At 45.0% G+C, this 18,551-nt stretch overlaps 1 protein-coding gene across 2 annotated transcripts in view; it reads left to right on the top strand.

The window, feature by feature from the left end:
- Positions 1-6,629: 6,629 nt before the first annotated feature.
- Positions 6,630-18,551, top strand: part of Tnfsf11 (TNF superfamily member 11) — a 28,907-nt gene continuing 16,985 nt past the window's right edge. The window contains exons 1-3 of one of the 2 annotated variants that reach the window (XM_055609884.1): positions 6,630-6,669; positions 6,757-6,851; positions 14,328-14,495. In XM_055609884.1, coding sequence (XP_055465859.1) covers positions 6,630-6,669; positions 6,757-6,851; positions 14,328-14,495 — 303 coding nt within the window. Of the gene's footprint in view, positions 6,852-14,327; positions 14,496-18,551 lie in introns of both variants that reach the window. The other variant, XM_055609883.1, reaches the window with a different exon arrangement.

The following is an 18,551-nucleotide window of genomic DNA, read 5'->3' as shown; positions in this document are numbered from 1 at the left end:
TATTATCTATCTATCATCTATTTATCAATCATCTATCTATCTATCTATCTATCTATCTATCTATCTATCCATCTATCTAACTACTCTAATCTAAACTAGTGTAATGTAATGTAATGTAATGTAATGTAATGTAATGTAATGTAATTGCCCTAAAGCTGAGATTCTTGAGAACAGGGTATAAAGTCAAATTGTCTGAGTGGGTGCAGTGTTGGCAAAGGGCTCTTCTTAAGAGGGAGATTGGTGGGTGGAAGTCAGAATACGTAAGGACAGAAACAGAAGTCAGAGGTTGGACTGAAGAGCTTTGAAGATGAAGAAGGGGCCTGTGAGCTGAGGAATGTAGGTGGAGGCTAGACACTGAAATAAGCAAGGGAAGGGGCTTCTCCTCCAAAACAAACCAATAAGCCCTACAAACCCTGAAGAGACATTTCAGACGTTTGACCCCCCAGAGCTATAAGATACTATATTTCTCCATTACTTTTAACTTACCAAATGTGTTCTATCTGTACTAAGAGATTAATACACACTCCTTGGCTTCAAGTGATAAAGAGACAAAGGTGTTGCCAGAGTCTGGAGAGAACCAGAGCTGTGTGGGAGGAAGACTGGATGTGAGCTGTGGCCACAGAGCAGGTCCACAATGACTCGCGTCTTGGTGAGCCTGGGAGCTAGCGTGAGAGAGAGTCAAGACCTCATTTTTCTTCCCCCTCTGCCTTTTGGATCTCTGTGTGTCTCTCATTGGCTGATGTCAGCCTGCCCTAGTGCAGCAGAGTCACTCAACATAGGCAATGGGGATTGCCTCCACGACACAGAGAAGAGAAGCTCAGAGAACGCACGTTCAGAAGAGAGAAGAGCTGAGCAAATGGACAAAAAGGAAAAAGCAATATTATTGAGTTATTTTAATTGTCCTCTTTTAGACTCAGTTTATACATAAAAGTATTGTATTATAATAAATCCTAATTCCTTTCCTAGAGTTTAGGGAAGCAGCATTTTCTTTTCTAGTGCATCATAAACAAACAAATGAACAGATGAATACAAACACAGGCTATTATGGAATAAGTTTCATAGTGTGATCTCATTATTATTTGTAAACAAGCACATCACACCGACTGTCATCTGGAGTCATCCAGCAGACTTTCAGTTGTCAACAGAATTCTAAGTTCCATTCTTTTTAATAATGATGTCAGTAGCCTGAAAATTAGCTGCTCTGATTCCAATTTCCTCCTGACCTTGCCAAACATGAAGATGTAAGCTCATCTTTGAAAGCAGCTAACAAAAGCCTTCTCTAGAGAGACATGTTTCACTGGGATGCTCAGCAATAATGACTCTCACACTTAGAGTTTGGAAAAGGAGTTATGAGAATGTTAGTTCTGCCAGTGAAGATCAGATGAACAATTCCAGTTTCCACACTACATGTATTTCAGGAGAAACTAAAGTGGCAAGAAATAGAGGTGAGTTCTGGACTTTCTAGTTGGACACAATTAGCAGGGCAATCCTTGAAATGCAGCCAAAACACTCTTTAAAGGAAAGAAAGAGCTTGAGTAGAGAGGCGTATAGATAGAAAGGACCAGTGACCAAACTTTTTAGGGATATTTTGTTTAAATTGTGCAGTTGGAGAACATTGAGGATCATAGTTCATTTCAGTACCATCAACTTTAGACCATACAATACTCTTCCCAACAGTGTGGTGGATGCTGGTTAATTTTATGTGTGATCACAGTAGGACTTCAGGGTACCAGAATATATGGCTGCACACAACTATAGATCTATGAGTGTGTTTCTGGAAGATTTTGTAAAGTGGACGACCTTCCCTGGAGTGGGTGCAGAACTTTTAGGAGCCAGCATAGATCAAAAAGGTGGAGGAAAGGCCAGTTCACCTTGTTGGTCATGTTTACTGGGAAACCAGCCTTCTCCAGTCTTTGTAAACACTCAATAGTTCTTAGATTTTCGGGTTGGAATCTATAAGTCTCTCTGCCTCTTAGGCCTTAGAACTATATCGTTGGCGTTGAGGGCTGCTGTAGGAAATAAGTCAACAAAGGAAAATGAAAGAATAGATTTCACCTCAAAATGGCAAAAGCAGGCTTTACTGGTCTGAAAGGTTGGCACCCCTACCAAACCCTGTGGCTCAGTATCCAACAGTTCAGTTCAGGAGAATATGCCAGGCCTGAGAATCAATTTATACATGTATGTATGTATGAAGAGTGAGAGATGAGTCAAATTGCCTATCTTTGCATCTCCTGACTCCAGGGTGTGTGAAGGTAGGTGGCTGCTTACTAGAGTTCCATTGGTGGCTGGTTTCTTGAAGCCTTAGGCTTGTTTTATGGCTCTGGTTTTGAAGTGGGGGATTTCCATTATTCCTGACCTTTTATATATAAATGACAGGGAGCATCGTTATCTGTCTGGCACTTCTTGTGCCGTCAGAGGGGGTATTGTGATCCGAGGTAGCTCCGAGGGAAGCACTGTTCCTGAAGGAGAGCAGGAATCTCTCTGTGGGCTGTCATCAGGAGGGCTCTGGAGACAGAAGATCACAAGAGACCTCTGAGCCTCCACGATCATTTCAATCAGTGCCTCATAATAGCAGCTTCTCTATCTACCTCCAAAAACATTTACCTATTTATTTTTACTGCAATGATAACACATACATACTGAACACAGCCCAAGAATGCGATGAAAATAGATCAAAAGTTTATGAATGTGAAAAAAAAATCTATGGGTGCTACATATAGACTATGGCTAGGAGAACATTTAAAATGGTAAGTTAAGTGTGATCTTTCGAATGACTTTGTCCTCTGTAGCATCAGCAAACCTTCCTGTCATCTTTGATTTATGGTCTTACCCAATCCTCAGAGTCAGGAAAGCTGCCATCTTCTCGCCTTCTGCTGTTCTTTTGCTCACATTAAGTTATGGCCATCACCAAATACAATAACCGGCACACCACACGCTATCTAGATCAACTAAGTTAGGTCTTTGGTAATCCTATGATGCTGATAATCCTAGCTCCACACCTGTTGAGGAAGCTTGAGTGGACTGCCCTTGTTGGACGGATAGGGAGAGGGCGAGCTACCTTCTGAAGCTGGACAAGCTATACCCAGTCAGTGCGTTTAACGTGGCATTTGAAGGCTTTTTCTTACATCACATGAACTTGTCAGCATTCTTTGCTTTCTGCTCTTCCCCTGATGGCTGGGGCCATCCTCGAATTGTGTAAAAAGGAGAAAGCCGGCTGAACATCAGCTTTCATCCCCCTCGCTACCCCTTGATGATGGGCACACCACCCCCAGCTACCTCACACTCTGCCGCGCTTTCCCTGTCGTCGCCTTTGGTGTTGTACTGGAAACAGTACACACATCTGAGCGCTTCTCACCTTGGTCGCAGCAACTTTTCTTCAGAAGAAACTTCATAGGAAGCTCAGCATATAGAAGACAGAACCTGGCTGCTTCCGACCTCAGAAGGAATGTGAAAGATTAGCCTCTATCCTTGTGACTCGCTGGTGGTTCAAGAAGAGGCCCTGGTCAAGTCTGCTATGTAGTCTTGAAAGCAACATAGAAAATGTTTCTGAAAGCTGGGTCCCTCTACCAGTTAACTAGGAGAAGCAACCACCGGGGCCTAAGGGGAATGACTGACAAGCCTAGTTACTGAAGAATGTGGATATGGGCTAGAGAGCAATTCCCAACAGCGGCTCATCGCTTAACGTTTCTCAACTTGAACTTCCTCAACTTGCTCATGACTAATTTTCTTTTCCTGGGTAACGGGTCCTTTTCTCTTACTTTATAATCCCCCAATTTTACTACCTTCAAAAACATCCTTTTGACAAAGTGTTTAGCATATTTACTAAAACTAGTCTTGCTGTGAATGGCTTTCCAAAAGGGAGTTTTCATCCAAGACAGTAGTTCTCACCCTTCCTAATGCTGCAACCCTTTAATACATACAGTTCCTCATGCTGTGGTGATTCCCCCAACCATAAAATTACTGTGTTGCTTCTTCATAACTGTAATTTTGCTACTGTTGTGAATTGTAATGTAAATATCTGATATGCAGGATACCTGACATGTGGTCCCCTTCCCCCCACCGAAGAGGTCAGAACTCATAGATTGAGAACCGCTGGTCTAAGAGAGCAATGCGTTTCTAAGGGTTGTCTTCACACCTTGACAGGATCACACCTATCTTTGTGGTATAGTATAGCTGGGTCCATGGCTTGATTTAGTTGCATGTTTGTTCAGGTTTTACTACGTACACATGAACCCTGACAGAAGAATTGATCCAGCCATATCACAAGGGGCAACATGAAACCTGTACAGAAAAACAGAAGCCGTTTTTCCCTGAAGAATAATCTTGACTGAGGCTGTGAGATGGCTCACCAGTTATGAACACTTGTTGCTCTTATGAGGACCTGGGTTCAGTTTCCAGGTCCCACGTGGTGGTTTGTCAGCACCTGTAACTCCGTTTCCAGGGCATCTGATGGCCTCTCGTGACCTAGAGGGTACCAGGCTTGCAAGTGCCATACATATACATGCAGGGGAAACCCCATGCACACAAAATAAAACAAATACACCTAAAAACAAAAGAGTGTCCTTGACAGGCCAGGAAAACTTGTTACAGCTTGACATTTGAGTATAGGCTTTTAAGAGCTCTATCTTGTGAGGCAAACGAGAAGTGTGTATCCCGGCCCTTTTGCTGCAGAATGAGGTGACTGTCTTGCAGAAGCACTGATTCCTGGGTAGCAAGCTGATCACGAGACAGGTAACCTTGGCTCTTCTGGAAAATGAGCAAGACGTGCTTATCAATGTAAGGAGGACAACTGGTGTCGCCCGTTGCTAGTGATGCAACTCAGGCTCTCAAGGAAAAGAACCTAGACCCTTGAGAAACTTCTGTCACAACGATCTACTTTCCCAGACGCTAAAGATTTTCGTGATTAAATAAAAAAGTGACATAAATGATGTAGAGTTTTGTTATTGTGACAGCCAACAGGTCAACACTGAAAGCTCTGTGGAGCCCAGGGAATCAATACTTTCCAAATGACTGATACCTTGAGTCTGACGACGTCCCTGGGTGAGGGATTCGTTAAAGGAAGGAGAGGAACAGTGGTATTGTAGCAAGAGTGGTAAAGCATTACTAACTCAGAGGCAGGTCACCATTGGTACACGACCCCTATGGAAGAGTCCACGAGAGAACTAGGCTGAGAGAAACACACACCGAAAGGGTTACTTAGAAAGGTGGAAACACCCCAAGTTTTATAGGTGTTGTAGGGGCAGCGCCTCACCTTTAAACTTGTATCAGATACTTTGAATATGTAGCAGAATTTGTAAGAGAGCTAATATTTCTCCCCAAGGAGCATAGTTCTGAATCAATACATAAAAAATAAAAAATAAAAAAACTTTTAAATAAGATTTTTTTTTTTAATCCTCATTTATTCTAGTTGTGTGATACATAACTTGAGTCCCAGTGTGAGGAAGCAAGGGCAGAGGCAGAGACAGAGGCAAGTGGATCTGTAAGAGTTTGGGGTCAGCCTGGTCTATACAGCAAGCTCCAGGACAGTTAAGTTTACATAGAAGAGAATTTGTCTCAAGCAAATAAGCAAACAAAAACAAAAATCCAGAAAACAAAACAATAACAACAAAAATACTTGTGTGTGTTTTTCTCTGTCTCTATGTCTCTGTCTCTCTCTGTGTGTAGGTCAGAGGACATCTGGTTTTCTCTTTCCACAATGAAGATTCTGCAGGTCAAATTCAGGTCATCAAGATTTGCTGCAAGCACCTTCAGCCCCTGAGCCTTTTCATTGGCCCTCAGCATAAAGATTCCTTATGCGGCAAAGCTTAACTCTGCTCTTAGCTCCTTTAACAGCTCTTTCCTGACTGTTGGGTCTACACCTCCTGGGAAGCCTGCTTGCAGCTTTGCACCCCTTTACCCTTCCCTTTTGGTCTATTTTCCCTGCTCCCCTTTTCTTCCCATTCCCTCCCCTCTTCTCATTTCTTCTCTTATAGGAGTCTACAGGATCATTGCAGCCTCATTCAAAATCTGCCTCATTTAAAGTCGCTTTTAAGATGAAGACAGACGGACTTGGGAGGGAGTTCTAGAATTTCCCCAAGTCCTCCCAATACCCAGGGAGGCTATATTTGGAGGCACAACTGAGGCCAAACCTCAGGATCTTTGAAGATGGTCTCAGCTAAAATGTTGAGAGTGGTGCGCAGGAAGGGGCATCGGGGTTCACAGAAGCCAGCTTTTAAAATCTCACAGAGGAAACTGAGGCCCAGAGACGCAAATGCTCTGAGGATGGGCAGGCGAAGGGAGCCAGGAACCACTGAACCCACCCACAAACTCCACCTCAGAGGGCCCCCGATGGGGAGGGAGGAGGCCGGTTGGTGAGAATAAGGAAGAGGGGGAGGGCGAAGGAAAGGAAGGAGGGCTGAAGTGGGAGTGGAAGACGCAGCCTCCCCGGGGCTGATTGGCTCCCGAGGCTAGCCCTGTCCACGAGGTTTATAAGAGTTAGGGCTGCCCGGGGGTACCCTGCCCTCTCTCCCGCGCCCCGGGGAGCCACTGCCAGGACCTCGGTGAATCGGGTCAGGGACCCGGCTGGCCGGGGAGCCTGCTCGGGTGGCGGGAGGCCGAGGAAGGAAGAGAGCGCGACCGCAGAGTCGGGTATGCGCCGGGCCAGCAGAGACTACGGCAAGTACCTGCGCGGCTCGGAGGAGATGGGCGGCGGCCCCGGCGCCCCACACGAGGGCCCGCTGCACCCCGCGCCCTCGGCACCCGCCCCACCGCCGCCCCCCGCGGCCCCCCGCTCCATGTTCCTGGCCCTCCTGGGGCTGGGGCTGGGCCAGGTGGTCTGCAGCGTGGCTCTGTTCCTGTACTTCCGAGCGCAGGTGAGTGGCCCGGTTCTCTGCCGGGGAAACTGAGTCTGGTCCCCAGACCGGGCTTCCTGGATCTTGCCTATCATGGAAGGGAAAGCGACCCTCCCAGGAAGGGAGCTCGGGGACCCCCCCGGCCACCCTCTCCGGCTCATTCTCCCCGCGGCGTGGCGCGAGGAAGACGAGCTCTTCTGGTTCTGGTAGAGGATGTTTGAATTTCCCCCCAGAAGCAGCATTGGCCGCTCCCTTCTTGTGCGAGTGATCGCCACGCTTTCTCCCCACCTTGCGTGTCTCACTTGGAGTTAAGGACCAACTTTCACTCGTTTTAGGGAGGGTGAGTGCTTTTACTGCTGCGCCTTCCGACGCCGCTCACTAACCTGTGACCGCCTCGCTTTTCCGCCACGCTGGGACCCCAGAGAGAGGATGTCAGTATTCGTTGGAGCAGCTAGGGGATGACACTCCTGTCTCCAGATCAGCGGAGTGACAGACAGCGCTACCAGAAACGCTAGGTCTCAGGGCTGGGGCTCTGCTTCTTGTCTGGAGCTCAGGCTCCGAGGGGTGAAGGGACAGCCCCACTGTGCCTGCCTGTGAGGTGGGCGGAGGAAGGAAGGGGTGTGTGTGTGTGTGTGTGTGTGTGTGTGTGTGTGTGTTTGTGTGTGTGTGTGTGTGTTAGAACAGTACAGCCTGACTACACTCCAGCCAGTAACTAACCTTTGAAGAGAGGACTCTTTGAAGAGAGGAATCTTTCTGAATCTTTAGCTCCACGCTAAAAGACTCAGAACCGCGGGGAGATGGAGAGAGGAAGGGGTAAATTTGTAATATTATGCTTTCTGGTGGTTTGCGCTCTTGTGTTTTCTTGGAAATTGCAGTGCAGTTGGTTGGATTCATTCAAATACTCTTGTCCGGTGCTATGAACTCTTTCTCAGAGGAAGTGGGGGGCTGACTGTGCATATTTTTATGGGAAAAGAAAGTTGGGTTTGGACCTCGCTTGTTTCCAGAATCGAAGGTGATTACTGGACCAAACTGGATGCATGAAAATGTGTCATTGCTTGGATGGCATAGGTTTTCGACATGCGCCAAAGCCGTGAACTGTATTTTGGATCGCAGGCTTTGTTAATATTCAGACCGGCTGGTTTGCTTTTTACACCACTGCTGTGGTTACCCACTAATGCAAAAACACAGAAAGACCATAAACCAACATTTCTGAAAACCAGGGTCTCCGTATTAATAACCACACTTGCTACCTGTAGAGATTTTCCTCCTCCGGCAAGGTTTGGGTGGTTTGCTTGCGATATTAATCACAAAAGTCATAGGAAAGTGAGTGCCAAACCGAACCTAGCCGAACCAACCCAAACCAAACCTCCCTTATCGGGGTACAGAGGAATCAACGAAGAATGGCTTCTCCGTTGTTTTCTGCCGTCTGGCATCTTACTGTATGTGTACGGAGAGCCTGCATACTTATGACAATATTAAATGCTTAAAATCACCGTGTATGTAGACCCCATGTCTTTATGTGTGTGGTGCCAAGGGATAGAGCATGCTTCCTACAAAAGGCCATTGCAATTCTATGAAGAGGTTTTAGGTCTGAAGGTGCCATAGTTCCTGGTCTCCTCCTCCTCCTCCTCCTCCTCCTCCTCCTCCTCCTCCTCCTCCTCTTCTTCTTCATTCTTAGGGTCATAACATTTCCCAGCAGTAATTGTGAAGTGAACACTGAGCCTGGAAAGAACTGTGGTGTGTACATGCTTCAGAGGCTCCTAGTTTGCCGGGGACCTTGGGACTTGGCATGGCTGTGGAGGAAGGAGTCACCATCCGGGCTCTTGTCCAGCTTTCCTGAAGAAATTCTACGGTGGTAGGGTGGCCTGAGACTTCTGTCACCCTAACGTCGTGGTCACCTTCCATCACACAGTAGTGTCAATGGCACGAGAATTATAATGAAACAGCTTTTTCCCAAAGTAAACACTAGAGATAGCAGGCGAAGCCAGATAATTTTTCTTTGGAGAGTTTAGTGTCGTCAGATTTCTGGGCATAATTTTTTTTCCTTCTTTTTTCTTTCCTCTCTCTTTCCCTCCTTCTCCTCCCTCCCTTCCTCCCTTCCTTCCTCCCCTCCTAGCTAGGGTCTCATGTAGCCCAGGCTGACCTCAAACTTGTCATGTAGCCAAGGATTTTACACCCCCAAGAGCTAGGTTTGCAGGCACACACTGCTATGCCTGTTTGTTTGTGTGGTGTGGTGCTAGGGCTTGAACCCACAGAACTGTGTGTGTGTTAGGCAAACACTCCACCAAGCGCACCATATTTCTAGTACCTAGTTGCTACAAGGACTGAGTCTCTCAAAGATTTGCTTAAGACAATTCCAGCCATTATTCTGAACCCAAGTCTGAACTACAGTTTTAAAAGGCCATATGCAGCGATACAGGGAGATCAAAGTTCTGTATGCGGCGTAGTTTCTAGCTATTAGTGAATAATGGTTGAGGGAGAGTTTGGGTATACAAGGCCTCAACTAAATACAGTTTTCCTGAAACCACTACTTCTTTTCACTTTCTTATCCATTCTGAAAACCTTCCTTTTGTACTTTCAGATATTAGTGTCTAACAATGAGTAGTTATTAGAAGTTGTATTAATTTTAAAGGTTCTGAGTGCATTTGAATGAGAGTGAAATAATCTACTATCCAAGAACACATTTACATTTTGAGATAAAGCAAGTCAGATTTATTGTAGTTTAAAGATAGGGAACAGAGAATACAAATTCTCTAAAGCAGGAGGATTGGAAGTTCAAGGCCAGCCTGGATCAAAACAAACAAACAAAACCAAAATGGAAACCAAATCCCACTTGTGTTTAAATAATTAGCAAAGAAGGCTAATTGGGAAAGGCTTCCTGGGAGTCTCAGATTGCCTGTGCCTACATTTTAAGAAGACCTAGATTCAGTGTAGATTACCCTTTTCCCACCAGAGCTGCCAAGAGGTTGGCATGTGGCTCGTTGTAGCTGTTTACTACGCAGTATTCATATTTTGGTTTTGAAAGGAAAACAAAAAAGCTTTTCTAAAATGTTGCTTGTAAAGCTGTGTGTGTGTGTGTGTGTGTGTGGTATGTAGTTTGTGTGTTTGAATATGTGTGTATTGGGTGTGGTGTGGTATGTGTACCTGTGGTGTGTGTGTGTGGAGTATCTGTGCAGTGTACCGTGTATGTGGTGTGAGGGGGAAGGGAAGGAGGGAGAAAAAAGTGAGAAGGAAGGGAGGGAGAGACAGAGTGAACGAGAGAGAGAGAAACAGAGGGAGGGAGAGAGAGGAGAGAGAAAGGTAGTCATACTCAATCAAGTTTAGAGTTTAGGGAAAGTTAAGCCCTTCAGAGAGCTGGAGGGTTTTTGTTTGTTTGTTTTGCTTTGCTTTTAAACTTCCTTCTCACCTCCCTGTGTGCACATGGCCGCCTCTCTGGCTGCTTCTCACCCAGGACAGCAGCCACTACTGCAAATCTGATGTTGAGGTGGGCAGGCAGCTTGTTTGAAAAACCGATAAGGAAGCAGCCCAAATGTCAAGCATCCTGCCTCATTTAACCCTATGAATGATCAGTTTCAAGGAAGTTCACACACACACACACACACACACACACACACACACACACACACACACATTTCATAGCCAAAACATCATCTGATAGGTGCAAATTTTCAAAGTTCCCTGTGTGTGTATGTGTGTGTGGTGTTGGGGACGGAGCCCAGGGCCTCCAGGATGGCAGACAAACACTCTCCCAGCCCTGAATGTCCCTTTAAAATCAGATTAACTCAAGATGTAGCGTTTGCGGGTACACATGTGACTCACTGTAACTGTGTGCTGTGCTCTTTGGTGCAATTGATGGGTCTTCCATGAAGACAGAGACAGCTTGTCTGTTCAGTGTCCGACCATGCTCCCCTTCCCCCCAGCCCCCACAACATCTAACACGCACCTGACATCCTTAATTGACTGAAAAGGCCTTTCAGATGATTCACCAACCCTGTACATCTTTCCATTTCTAATTTATTATTATGCAAAAATGATTATCTGGTAGCTAAAATGGCACAGATTTTTCAGGCGGGGATATCCTTTACCTAGACTGCTGTGTACCCCAAAATACCCTGCTGGGTAGGAGCTATGTGCATTCAGTTGCTCTGAGTGCTCTAAATTTCCAACCCCACCAACCTTACATCCTGGCTTGCCCTCCATCCCCAGGCCACTCTCCTGCTTACCTGTGCTCTTGATCTTGAGCCTCTCAAACCTCTTCCCCACCTTTTGCCTGGGCACCGGGAAAGAGAAAACATATCGGTTAGAGGTACAAAGCAGGTTTTCTAATTTGCCATGCTTAAGGAAACAAATAGGTGGACAGTTCAAAGTTAATTTTGCCGCACAATCCTAATTTCTTTTGTTGCAATAGTTGGTGAGGTTTTAAGCATGAAGTTTCGGAAGATTCAACAATTGAATCTAACATAGGCATGTGATAAAATTGGCTGAGGGGTCCAAGTGAGAGCTGGTCACTGGCATTTTTTTTTGTTTTTAAGAGAGAAAGGCCAAAGTCTTTGCACTCCATTTTTTATTTGTACTAAGCCAGGAGCTGTTATTGAGTGATGCAATATTGTGATAATTAGTGAATCTTGGCAGAGGGGGGTTGGATCCATTTTAGTAACACAATAGCTATACGTATTTGTATGTTTGACATGTTAAAGCATCACTTTTCAGAGTTTAATGCAGAGAAGATGACCTTGGCTCCAGTTAGACCTTGGCTTCCGTGGTAAGTCTGTGCTGGTACATCCTGAGATTTGCCAGTGCTGGGGTGGCTGCTTCTGATCCCTTAGTTTGTCTGTAGGATGCAAGTTTAATGACCTTTGTTTGGGGTCCCCAGGCATTTCCTAAAGCCACAAGGTCTCTTCAGCTCAGTTCTTGTCTGAGGCCATTTCAGAACTCTGCTTTCCTGAGGTCAGAACCCAGGGTCCTTCCTATCAAGGGCCCAGATGTGTCTGTTTTGTAGGATACTTTTGACTTAAATGAGTCTTTTTAAAAGATACTTTTGAGCTTGGGTATAGTGGTACACAGCCTTAATCTCAGAACTAGGGAGGGAGACAGGTGGGTCTCTCTGTGAGTTCCAGGCCAATCTGGTTGACTAGGGAGTTCTAAGCCTGCGAAGGCTATATACAGTGAGACTATTTCTTGTGTTACACACACACACACACACACACACACACACACACACACACACACACACAAAGTAAAACAAAACAAAAAGAGGAAGCGTGACAGCTACCCCTTCAATGTAAACTCACATGCTCTGATTGGTACTAAGTATTCCAAAGAAACTACATGAAATAAATATACATTGCAACTAATTTTCTTTTATGGTAGGACCTCACCCATGTTTACACATTATCTTTATATATTTTAGTACTTTAATATTTACTATTTATTTATTTGTGTGTGTATGTGTGTGTGTGTGTGTGTGTGTGTGTGTGTGTGTGTGTGTGTGTGTATGAGCATGCCACATGTGTGCAAGCCCTTTTGGAAACCAGATTGGAGGGTCAGATCTCTAGTAGCTGGAATTATAGGCCGCTCTAGTTGCCTGACTTCTGTGAACCAAACTTTGGTCCACTGGAAGAGCTGCATGTATATACATACATATATACATGTATGTATATGTATATATGTATGTTTATACAAAATATAAACAAATAAAAATAAATTTATTTTTATTTCATGTACATTGGTGTTTTGTCTGCATGTGTCGGTGTGAGGGTATTGGGTCCCCTGGAACAGGAGTTACAGATAGTTGTGAGCTGCCATGTGGGTGCTGGGAGTTGAACCCTGGTCCTTTGGAAGAGCAGCCAGTACTCCTAATGGCTGAGCAGTCTCCAGCCCCAGATCATCCTTATATTTGCATGAATAAAATACTAAAGCATGTAGTCTGTGAGTGCATGTTTGGAAAAAGGCTCTTTTTAAGAGTTTCTGGTATGGAGACAGTAGTTTTTTAGTTTTTAGGTTTTAGTTTTTAGTTTGGTAAATAAGGGCATTCACCTTTCTGATTGCTTTGATCTATTTAGATTGGAGAGAGAGAAACAGTGCTATTTCTGACTAAAGCTTTGGTTGTTATAAACTTTGTGTTTGGTTTAGTTTTCATCACATGGTAAGCAGATACTCATGAAGTACTTTGACTTCGGAAGAGGACAAGCTAAGCTGTTTAAAAAAATCTAACTCAGCTGGGTGGTGGTGGTGCATGGCTTTGATCCCCGCACCCAGGAGGCAGAGAAAGGAGATCTCTGAGTTCGAGGCCAGCTTGCTGTACAGAGTCAGTTCCGGGACAGCCAGGGCTATGCAGAGAAACCTTGTCTTGAAAAATCAAACAAAACAAAACAAGGAAAATAATCAAACTCCATTTTTTTTTTTTTTATGGTGGTTGAAGCTGCTGCAAAGCCTTGTGGGAGCTTGGGAGGTAGAAGACAGGCTTCTAGGCCAGTACACTGAGAGATGCCTGGCTGAGCACCTGTTTTAAACCTAACTCCAAGGGGATGTTTGGGGTGAGACAATGCTTATATTTTAGCATGTCCTAACACTCTCCAGTATGGTCTGCACAAGTACCCTCCTCACCCTAGTGGGATTACATATTTGTAGGATCCTGGTTGAGGAGTACTGGTTAAATAAATAGATATCCATCTGAAGGAGAAGTTACACTCCTGGCTTCTGGTTTTGTTTGAGTTGCAGATGGATTTCTCATTCCCTTATTCCACCGATCAAAACACCCATGGATTAAGGGAAAAGGTCAAACGAAAATAGTAGCTGAAGATTATGTTAATTTTGCCTGATTTATTCAGGCTTCATGCTCTGGATCTCCAAGAGGGTGTCATCTCTATGTGGTTTTGTTTAGTAGGCTGCACATGTCTTATTCTTCTTGTTTAAGAGATAGGGCCTTACACTGTAGTCCTAGCTGGCCTAGAGATCGCTAGGTAGCCCAGGCTATCCCCAGAGTCACACTAATTCCTCTGCTTTAGCTTCTCTAGTGCTTATATTATAACTGTGAACCATTGATCTAGCTTGGCGAGTCTTTTCTTACCTCCTTGCATCACATGTGACATCCTCGATACCTCTTCTGTCCACAAAGAAGTTCATTCCCCGTGCATTGAACCGCACACATACGTTCCTGTTAAGAATCGATGACAGCGTGCCTAGCAGGTGACTGTCAGCCACTCAGCAAAATGAATTCAAAGTGTGTTCGGGGCAAGGGAGCTGGGTCAGCTGACAACGTACTTGCCTCTCAAATCCTTGCCCCACACATGCCCGAGATGGATGGGAAACAGAGACAGGAGGATCCTGAGGGCTTCCTGGCCAGCCAGTCTAGCTAACGGGTGAGCTCCAGGTCCGGTGAAAGACCTCATCTCAAAAATTAAACTGGAGTGTGGTAGAGGGAGACATCCGACCTCAGTCCCCAGCCTCCACATGTGTATATACTGTAGCCACTTTAATATCCCTTTTCCCTCTTAGATGGATCCTAACAGGATATCAGAGGATAGCACTGACTGCATTTATAGAATCCTGAGACTCCGTGAAAACACAGGCTTACAGGACACGGCTATGGAGAGTGAAGACACGGAAGCCCTCCCGGACTCGTGCAGAAGGATGAAACAGGCCTTCCAAGGAGCCGTGCAAAAGGTAAGTCTGTACTGACGTTGCTAAGTCAAGGGCTCTTACCGACTCTACAGTAAGTGAGTGGTAAGTCAAAGGGAGTGCTGTTGACTCTGTTCTTTTGTTTCACTAAATTGTAAAAGAGCTGACGAGGCTGTCTTAAAGGGAATCCTTTTGGAGTTGGTGGCAGTCGGTGTCTTTCCCTCCTTTTTAGGAGGAGGGATTTAGAAGGATGTCTGGAAGGAGAACCAGGGTGGCTGTAGTCAGGGTGCGGTCACTTCGTTGGTTTGAATCCTTGGTCTAAAACTCGTGTTCGAGGTGCCCAGGACTGCCTGGGGGCTCTTTCCCTCCCTGCTTCTGTATGATTCCCACCTGTGCACCTGTGGCCTGGGCTCCCACAGGTGTCAGGGTCCCTTTGCTGTCAGGTGTGGTGACAGCGAGGTAGCCAGGAGCAGGAGGTGACGAGTGAGGTGGAAAGCATGTGTCTCTTCCTCATTTTCGGGGAGAGCCGGGCAGTGAGGGCTGAGAGTGGGGAGACGAGTGACTGCCATGTCAACAGCTGCAGCCGAGAAGCATGCCCGCCTGTCAGGTTTCCCTGAGCCACCCGGGAATTCTGCTGCCTCAGAACTAACGTACTTCCTGACCCTGCCAACAGCTGGGTAGGATTCCGGCGCTAAATGCTGCATGTCTGCAGTGAGCCCGGGCGCTCCCAGTTTCCTGTGTTGCTGCATCCTCTCAGAGTACACCCTGGCGTTCTCAAAGCCGCTGGGCCTTGGACTTGTTAAGACTTACTAAGTAACTAGTCCAATCCGTAGTTCTCCAGGGGGATAGCAGAACTCTAAAGGTGCATCGGCTGAAAGCACAGGCCAAAAGATTAAGCTGTAACACTTTGAAGGTGAATATAGTGTTTTAAAGGTGAGGCTTGGTGTAGTTTTATTAGATTTAAAAATACCACGACTTTTCAGCTTACTTCATCGCATCACATCTCCAAGACAATATACAGACTGAAGAATGAAAGGTGACCATCACAGACTCTACTGGCATCCTAATTTCAGACATGATTCACTAAAACTGAGTATCATAGAATTGGTAAAATAGATGTTACTATAGCACGTATGAGAACAGATATTGCTTACAGCACTATTATCTGTTGGTATGAATATATGTGTATATATATGCATGTAATTTATTTATTTTAAATAGGTTTGGATTAGGAGAAAAATAATTTTACCAGATTTAAAAATTTAAGCTTTTTCTTAGTCTGGGCATGGACCTTAGTAGTGGGATGTGTGCTTAGTGTGGGCAAGGCTCTGGGTTCATATTCTGAACCTGGCAAACTAGTGCCAAGTCCAGACAAAAAGAATCAACTGCTGTATTAAAGGCGTATGATTACCTCGTGTGGCTCATATTTGTAATCCCAGACTGAGGCAGGGGGATTGTGAGTCTGAAGTTAGCATAAGATATAGAGTGAGGCACAGCCTCTGAGAGGAAGAGAGGAGGGGAGGGGAGAAGAAAGGAGGGAGGGAGAGAGAAAGAACAGTATTTTATATTAACAAATAATTGCGAGTCTCAAGGGGAATGGAATTTTATTTCATTAATTTTGTACTTGTGTTTGCTATGCTGTAGGAGTTTGCATTTGAAAGAAAAAAAAAAACATGGGCAATTTATTAAATCCTTTTAAAAGATCAGTGAACTATTAACATATAAGCCAGTATATATTGGTATAATACACACACTATTATATACACACTATTAGAGCATGCCAGTGTGTACTAGCGGTGGGAGTTTCCAGCTCTTCCTAGGCCCGATCTTTAGGAAGGAGATGAAGGCTACCCAAACCTTATCATTACAGTCAACCAACATCCATATGGTGGACCTAGGCACTTTGCCATACCTTTTTCTTTTACCCGAGAATGTGCTCTTTTATACTAGTCAAATGAACGGTTTACAAAACGTATCACCCCTTCATGAAAACCATTGCTTAATGTGACGTCTTCGTAATTGGCCACGGTAATCGGATTTCTGATTTGTCTTGACAATGCTAAAAATAGGATGGGTGTAGGCAGGCCTTCTGAAAGTAAGTCTGCATCTTCACTTCAGCTCTAACAGATATTGAGTGAACCCGAAGAACAATTCCTGTGCAGCTGCAATCAGTATTGAGAGATCAGCCCATGCAGCGGCAACAAATGCCAGACAGGAATGCGATCTCATATTATAGGCGTGCTGAAAGTGGTGTTTACACAGCTCATTGTGGTCAGACAAGTAATCTTGTTTTTCCCTCCTTTTTTGTTTGTGGCTAGGTTTTCTTGGCTTCCCCCCCCCCTTTAGCACAGAGCTCTGAAAGCCTCCTCCCGCTCCAGCTCTACAAACTGGAATTTATAAAGTCTATCATAACAGTCTATGACAATTAAAAAAAAAAATCCTAGTACAGTGTGGTGTGTCTGATTTGTGAAGCGATGCCTGTTTTCAATTTTGGCTGCCTTCCTGGGCTCTGCCCAGCCAGCCGGGCTTGGACAGAGTGGTGAGTTCAGGCCTTAATCGGGACTGCCATGCATGGCAGGGAGGACACAGACCCTAGACCTTCTATTTGGACTCAGTGGAGACACATCTATTTAAGTATAGATTCTGAGTCCTCGGGGCTGTGACTTCACCTGCCTTCAGTATGTCAGGTTGTTGACTCCACACTGGGACCTTTCGGTAGCAAAACTGGATGAGATTTTCCTATAAAATATTTAGATGAATGGTATCAAAGGGATAGACTGATAGGCGTAAACTTGCCTGTGCCTTGAAGAGGCTAGGAAGAAACAAGTGGGCTTATAGTTGCTTTGCTTGTTTGTTTGTTTAATCTATATAGGTATTTTGCCTTCGTGTATGTTAGTGTGTCTGGTGCCCTCGGAGGCCAGAGGAAGAAGCTGGATCCCTGGAACTGGAGTTATGAGCAGCCATGGGGGGTGCCGGGAGTTGAACTTTAGTCCTCCAGAAGAGCAATCAGTGTTCTTACATGCTGAGCCATTGCTCTAGCCCCTGCACTTGTTTTTTTATTTTATCTTTTAAAAGCGAGATTCTAGACTGAGAATTGTGTGTGTATGCATGTGTGCCTGTGTGCATATGTGTGTGTGTGTGTGTGCCCATTCCCACTTATGTGTGTAGAGACTAGAGGTTGACAACATTTTTCTTCCTCTGTTGAGCTCCAGCTTATTTTTTGAAACAGGATATCTCATGGAATGAGCTTATTGGTTTGGTTAGACTGCCTGGTCCCGGAGCCCCCAGGATCTGTCTGACTCTGCTCCCAAGCACTGGGGTTAGAGATGGGCGTTGCCACGCCTGGATTTTATGTGGGTTCTCAGGGTCCTAACTCAGAACTTCGTGCTTGTTCAGCAAGCAGTTTTCCCACAGAACCATCTCTACATACCTGAATTGTAACTATTTTAAATGTACATAACTTCACACAAGTTTTTTTATTTAATAATTATGTAAATAGATATTTTATTTAAGAACTTTGAATTTTTTTTCCTTGATAGGGCTGGAGAGCTGGCTGTGATGGTAAAGTGCTTGGAAGACCCAAGTTCAGATTCTAGAGCACACATTTGAAAGAGCCAGGAGGGACTGGAGAGATGGCTTTAGCGCTTAATAGCACTCGCTGCTCTTCCAGAGGACCCCGGTTCAGTTCCCAGCCATCTGTAAATGCCACTCCAGGAGATCTGATGTCTTCTGTCCTCCCTGACCACCAGGCATGCACCTGGTGTACATACATACATACACAATATACTACATACATACATACATACATACATACATACATACATACATATAGGCAAAACGCCTATACACATAAATTAAATAAAAATCCAGGAACAGGTTCTTGCAATCCTCACCTTGGGAAAGAAGAGACAGGCAGATCCCTGGGCCTTGCCTATGGGACAAATACCAAGCCAGTGAGAGACCTATATTAAAAAAAAAATGTTGAATGACACCTAAAATCTCTCTTTCTTTCTCTTTCTGTCTGTGTGTGTGTGCCTGTGAGTCTCTGTCACATCACACACACACACACACACACACACACACACACACACACACACACAC

Source organism: Psammomys obesus, unplaced genomic scaffold, assembly GCF_907164565.1.
Source record: "Psammomys obesus unplaced genomic scaffold, mPsaObe1.curated_primary_1811, whole genome shotgun sequence".
NCBI classification, from domain to species: Eukaryota; Metazoa; Chordata; class Mammalia; order Rodentia; family Muridae; genus Psammomys; species Psammomys obesus.
The sequence above is the reverse complement of the archived record's forward strand: the minus strand, read 5'-3'. Positions and strand labels throughout refer to the sequence as shown.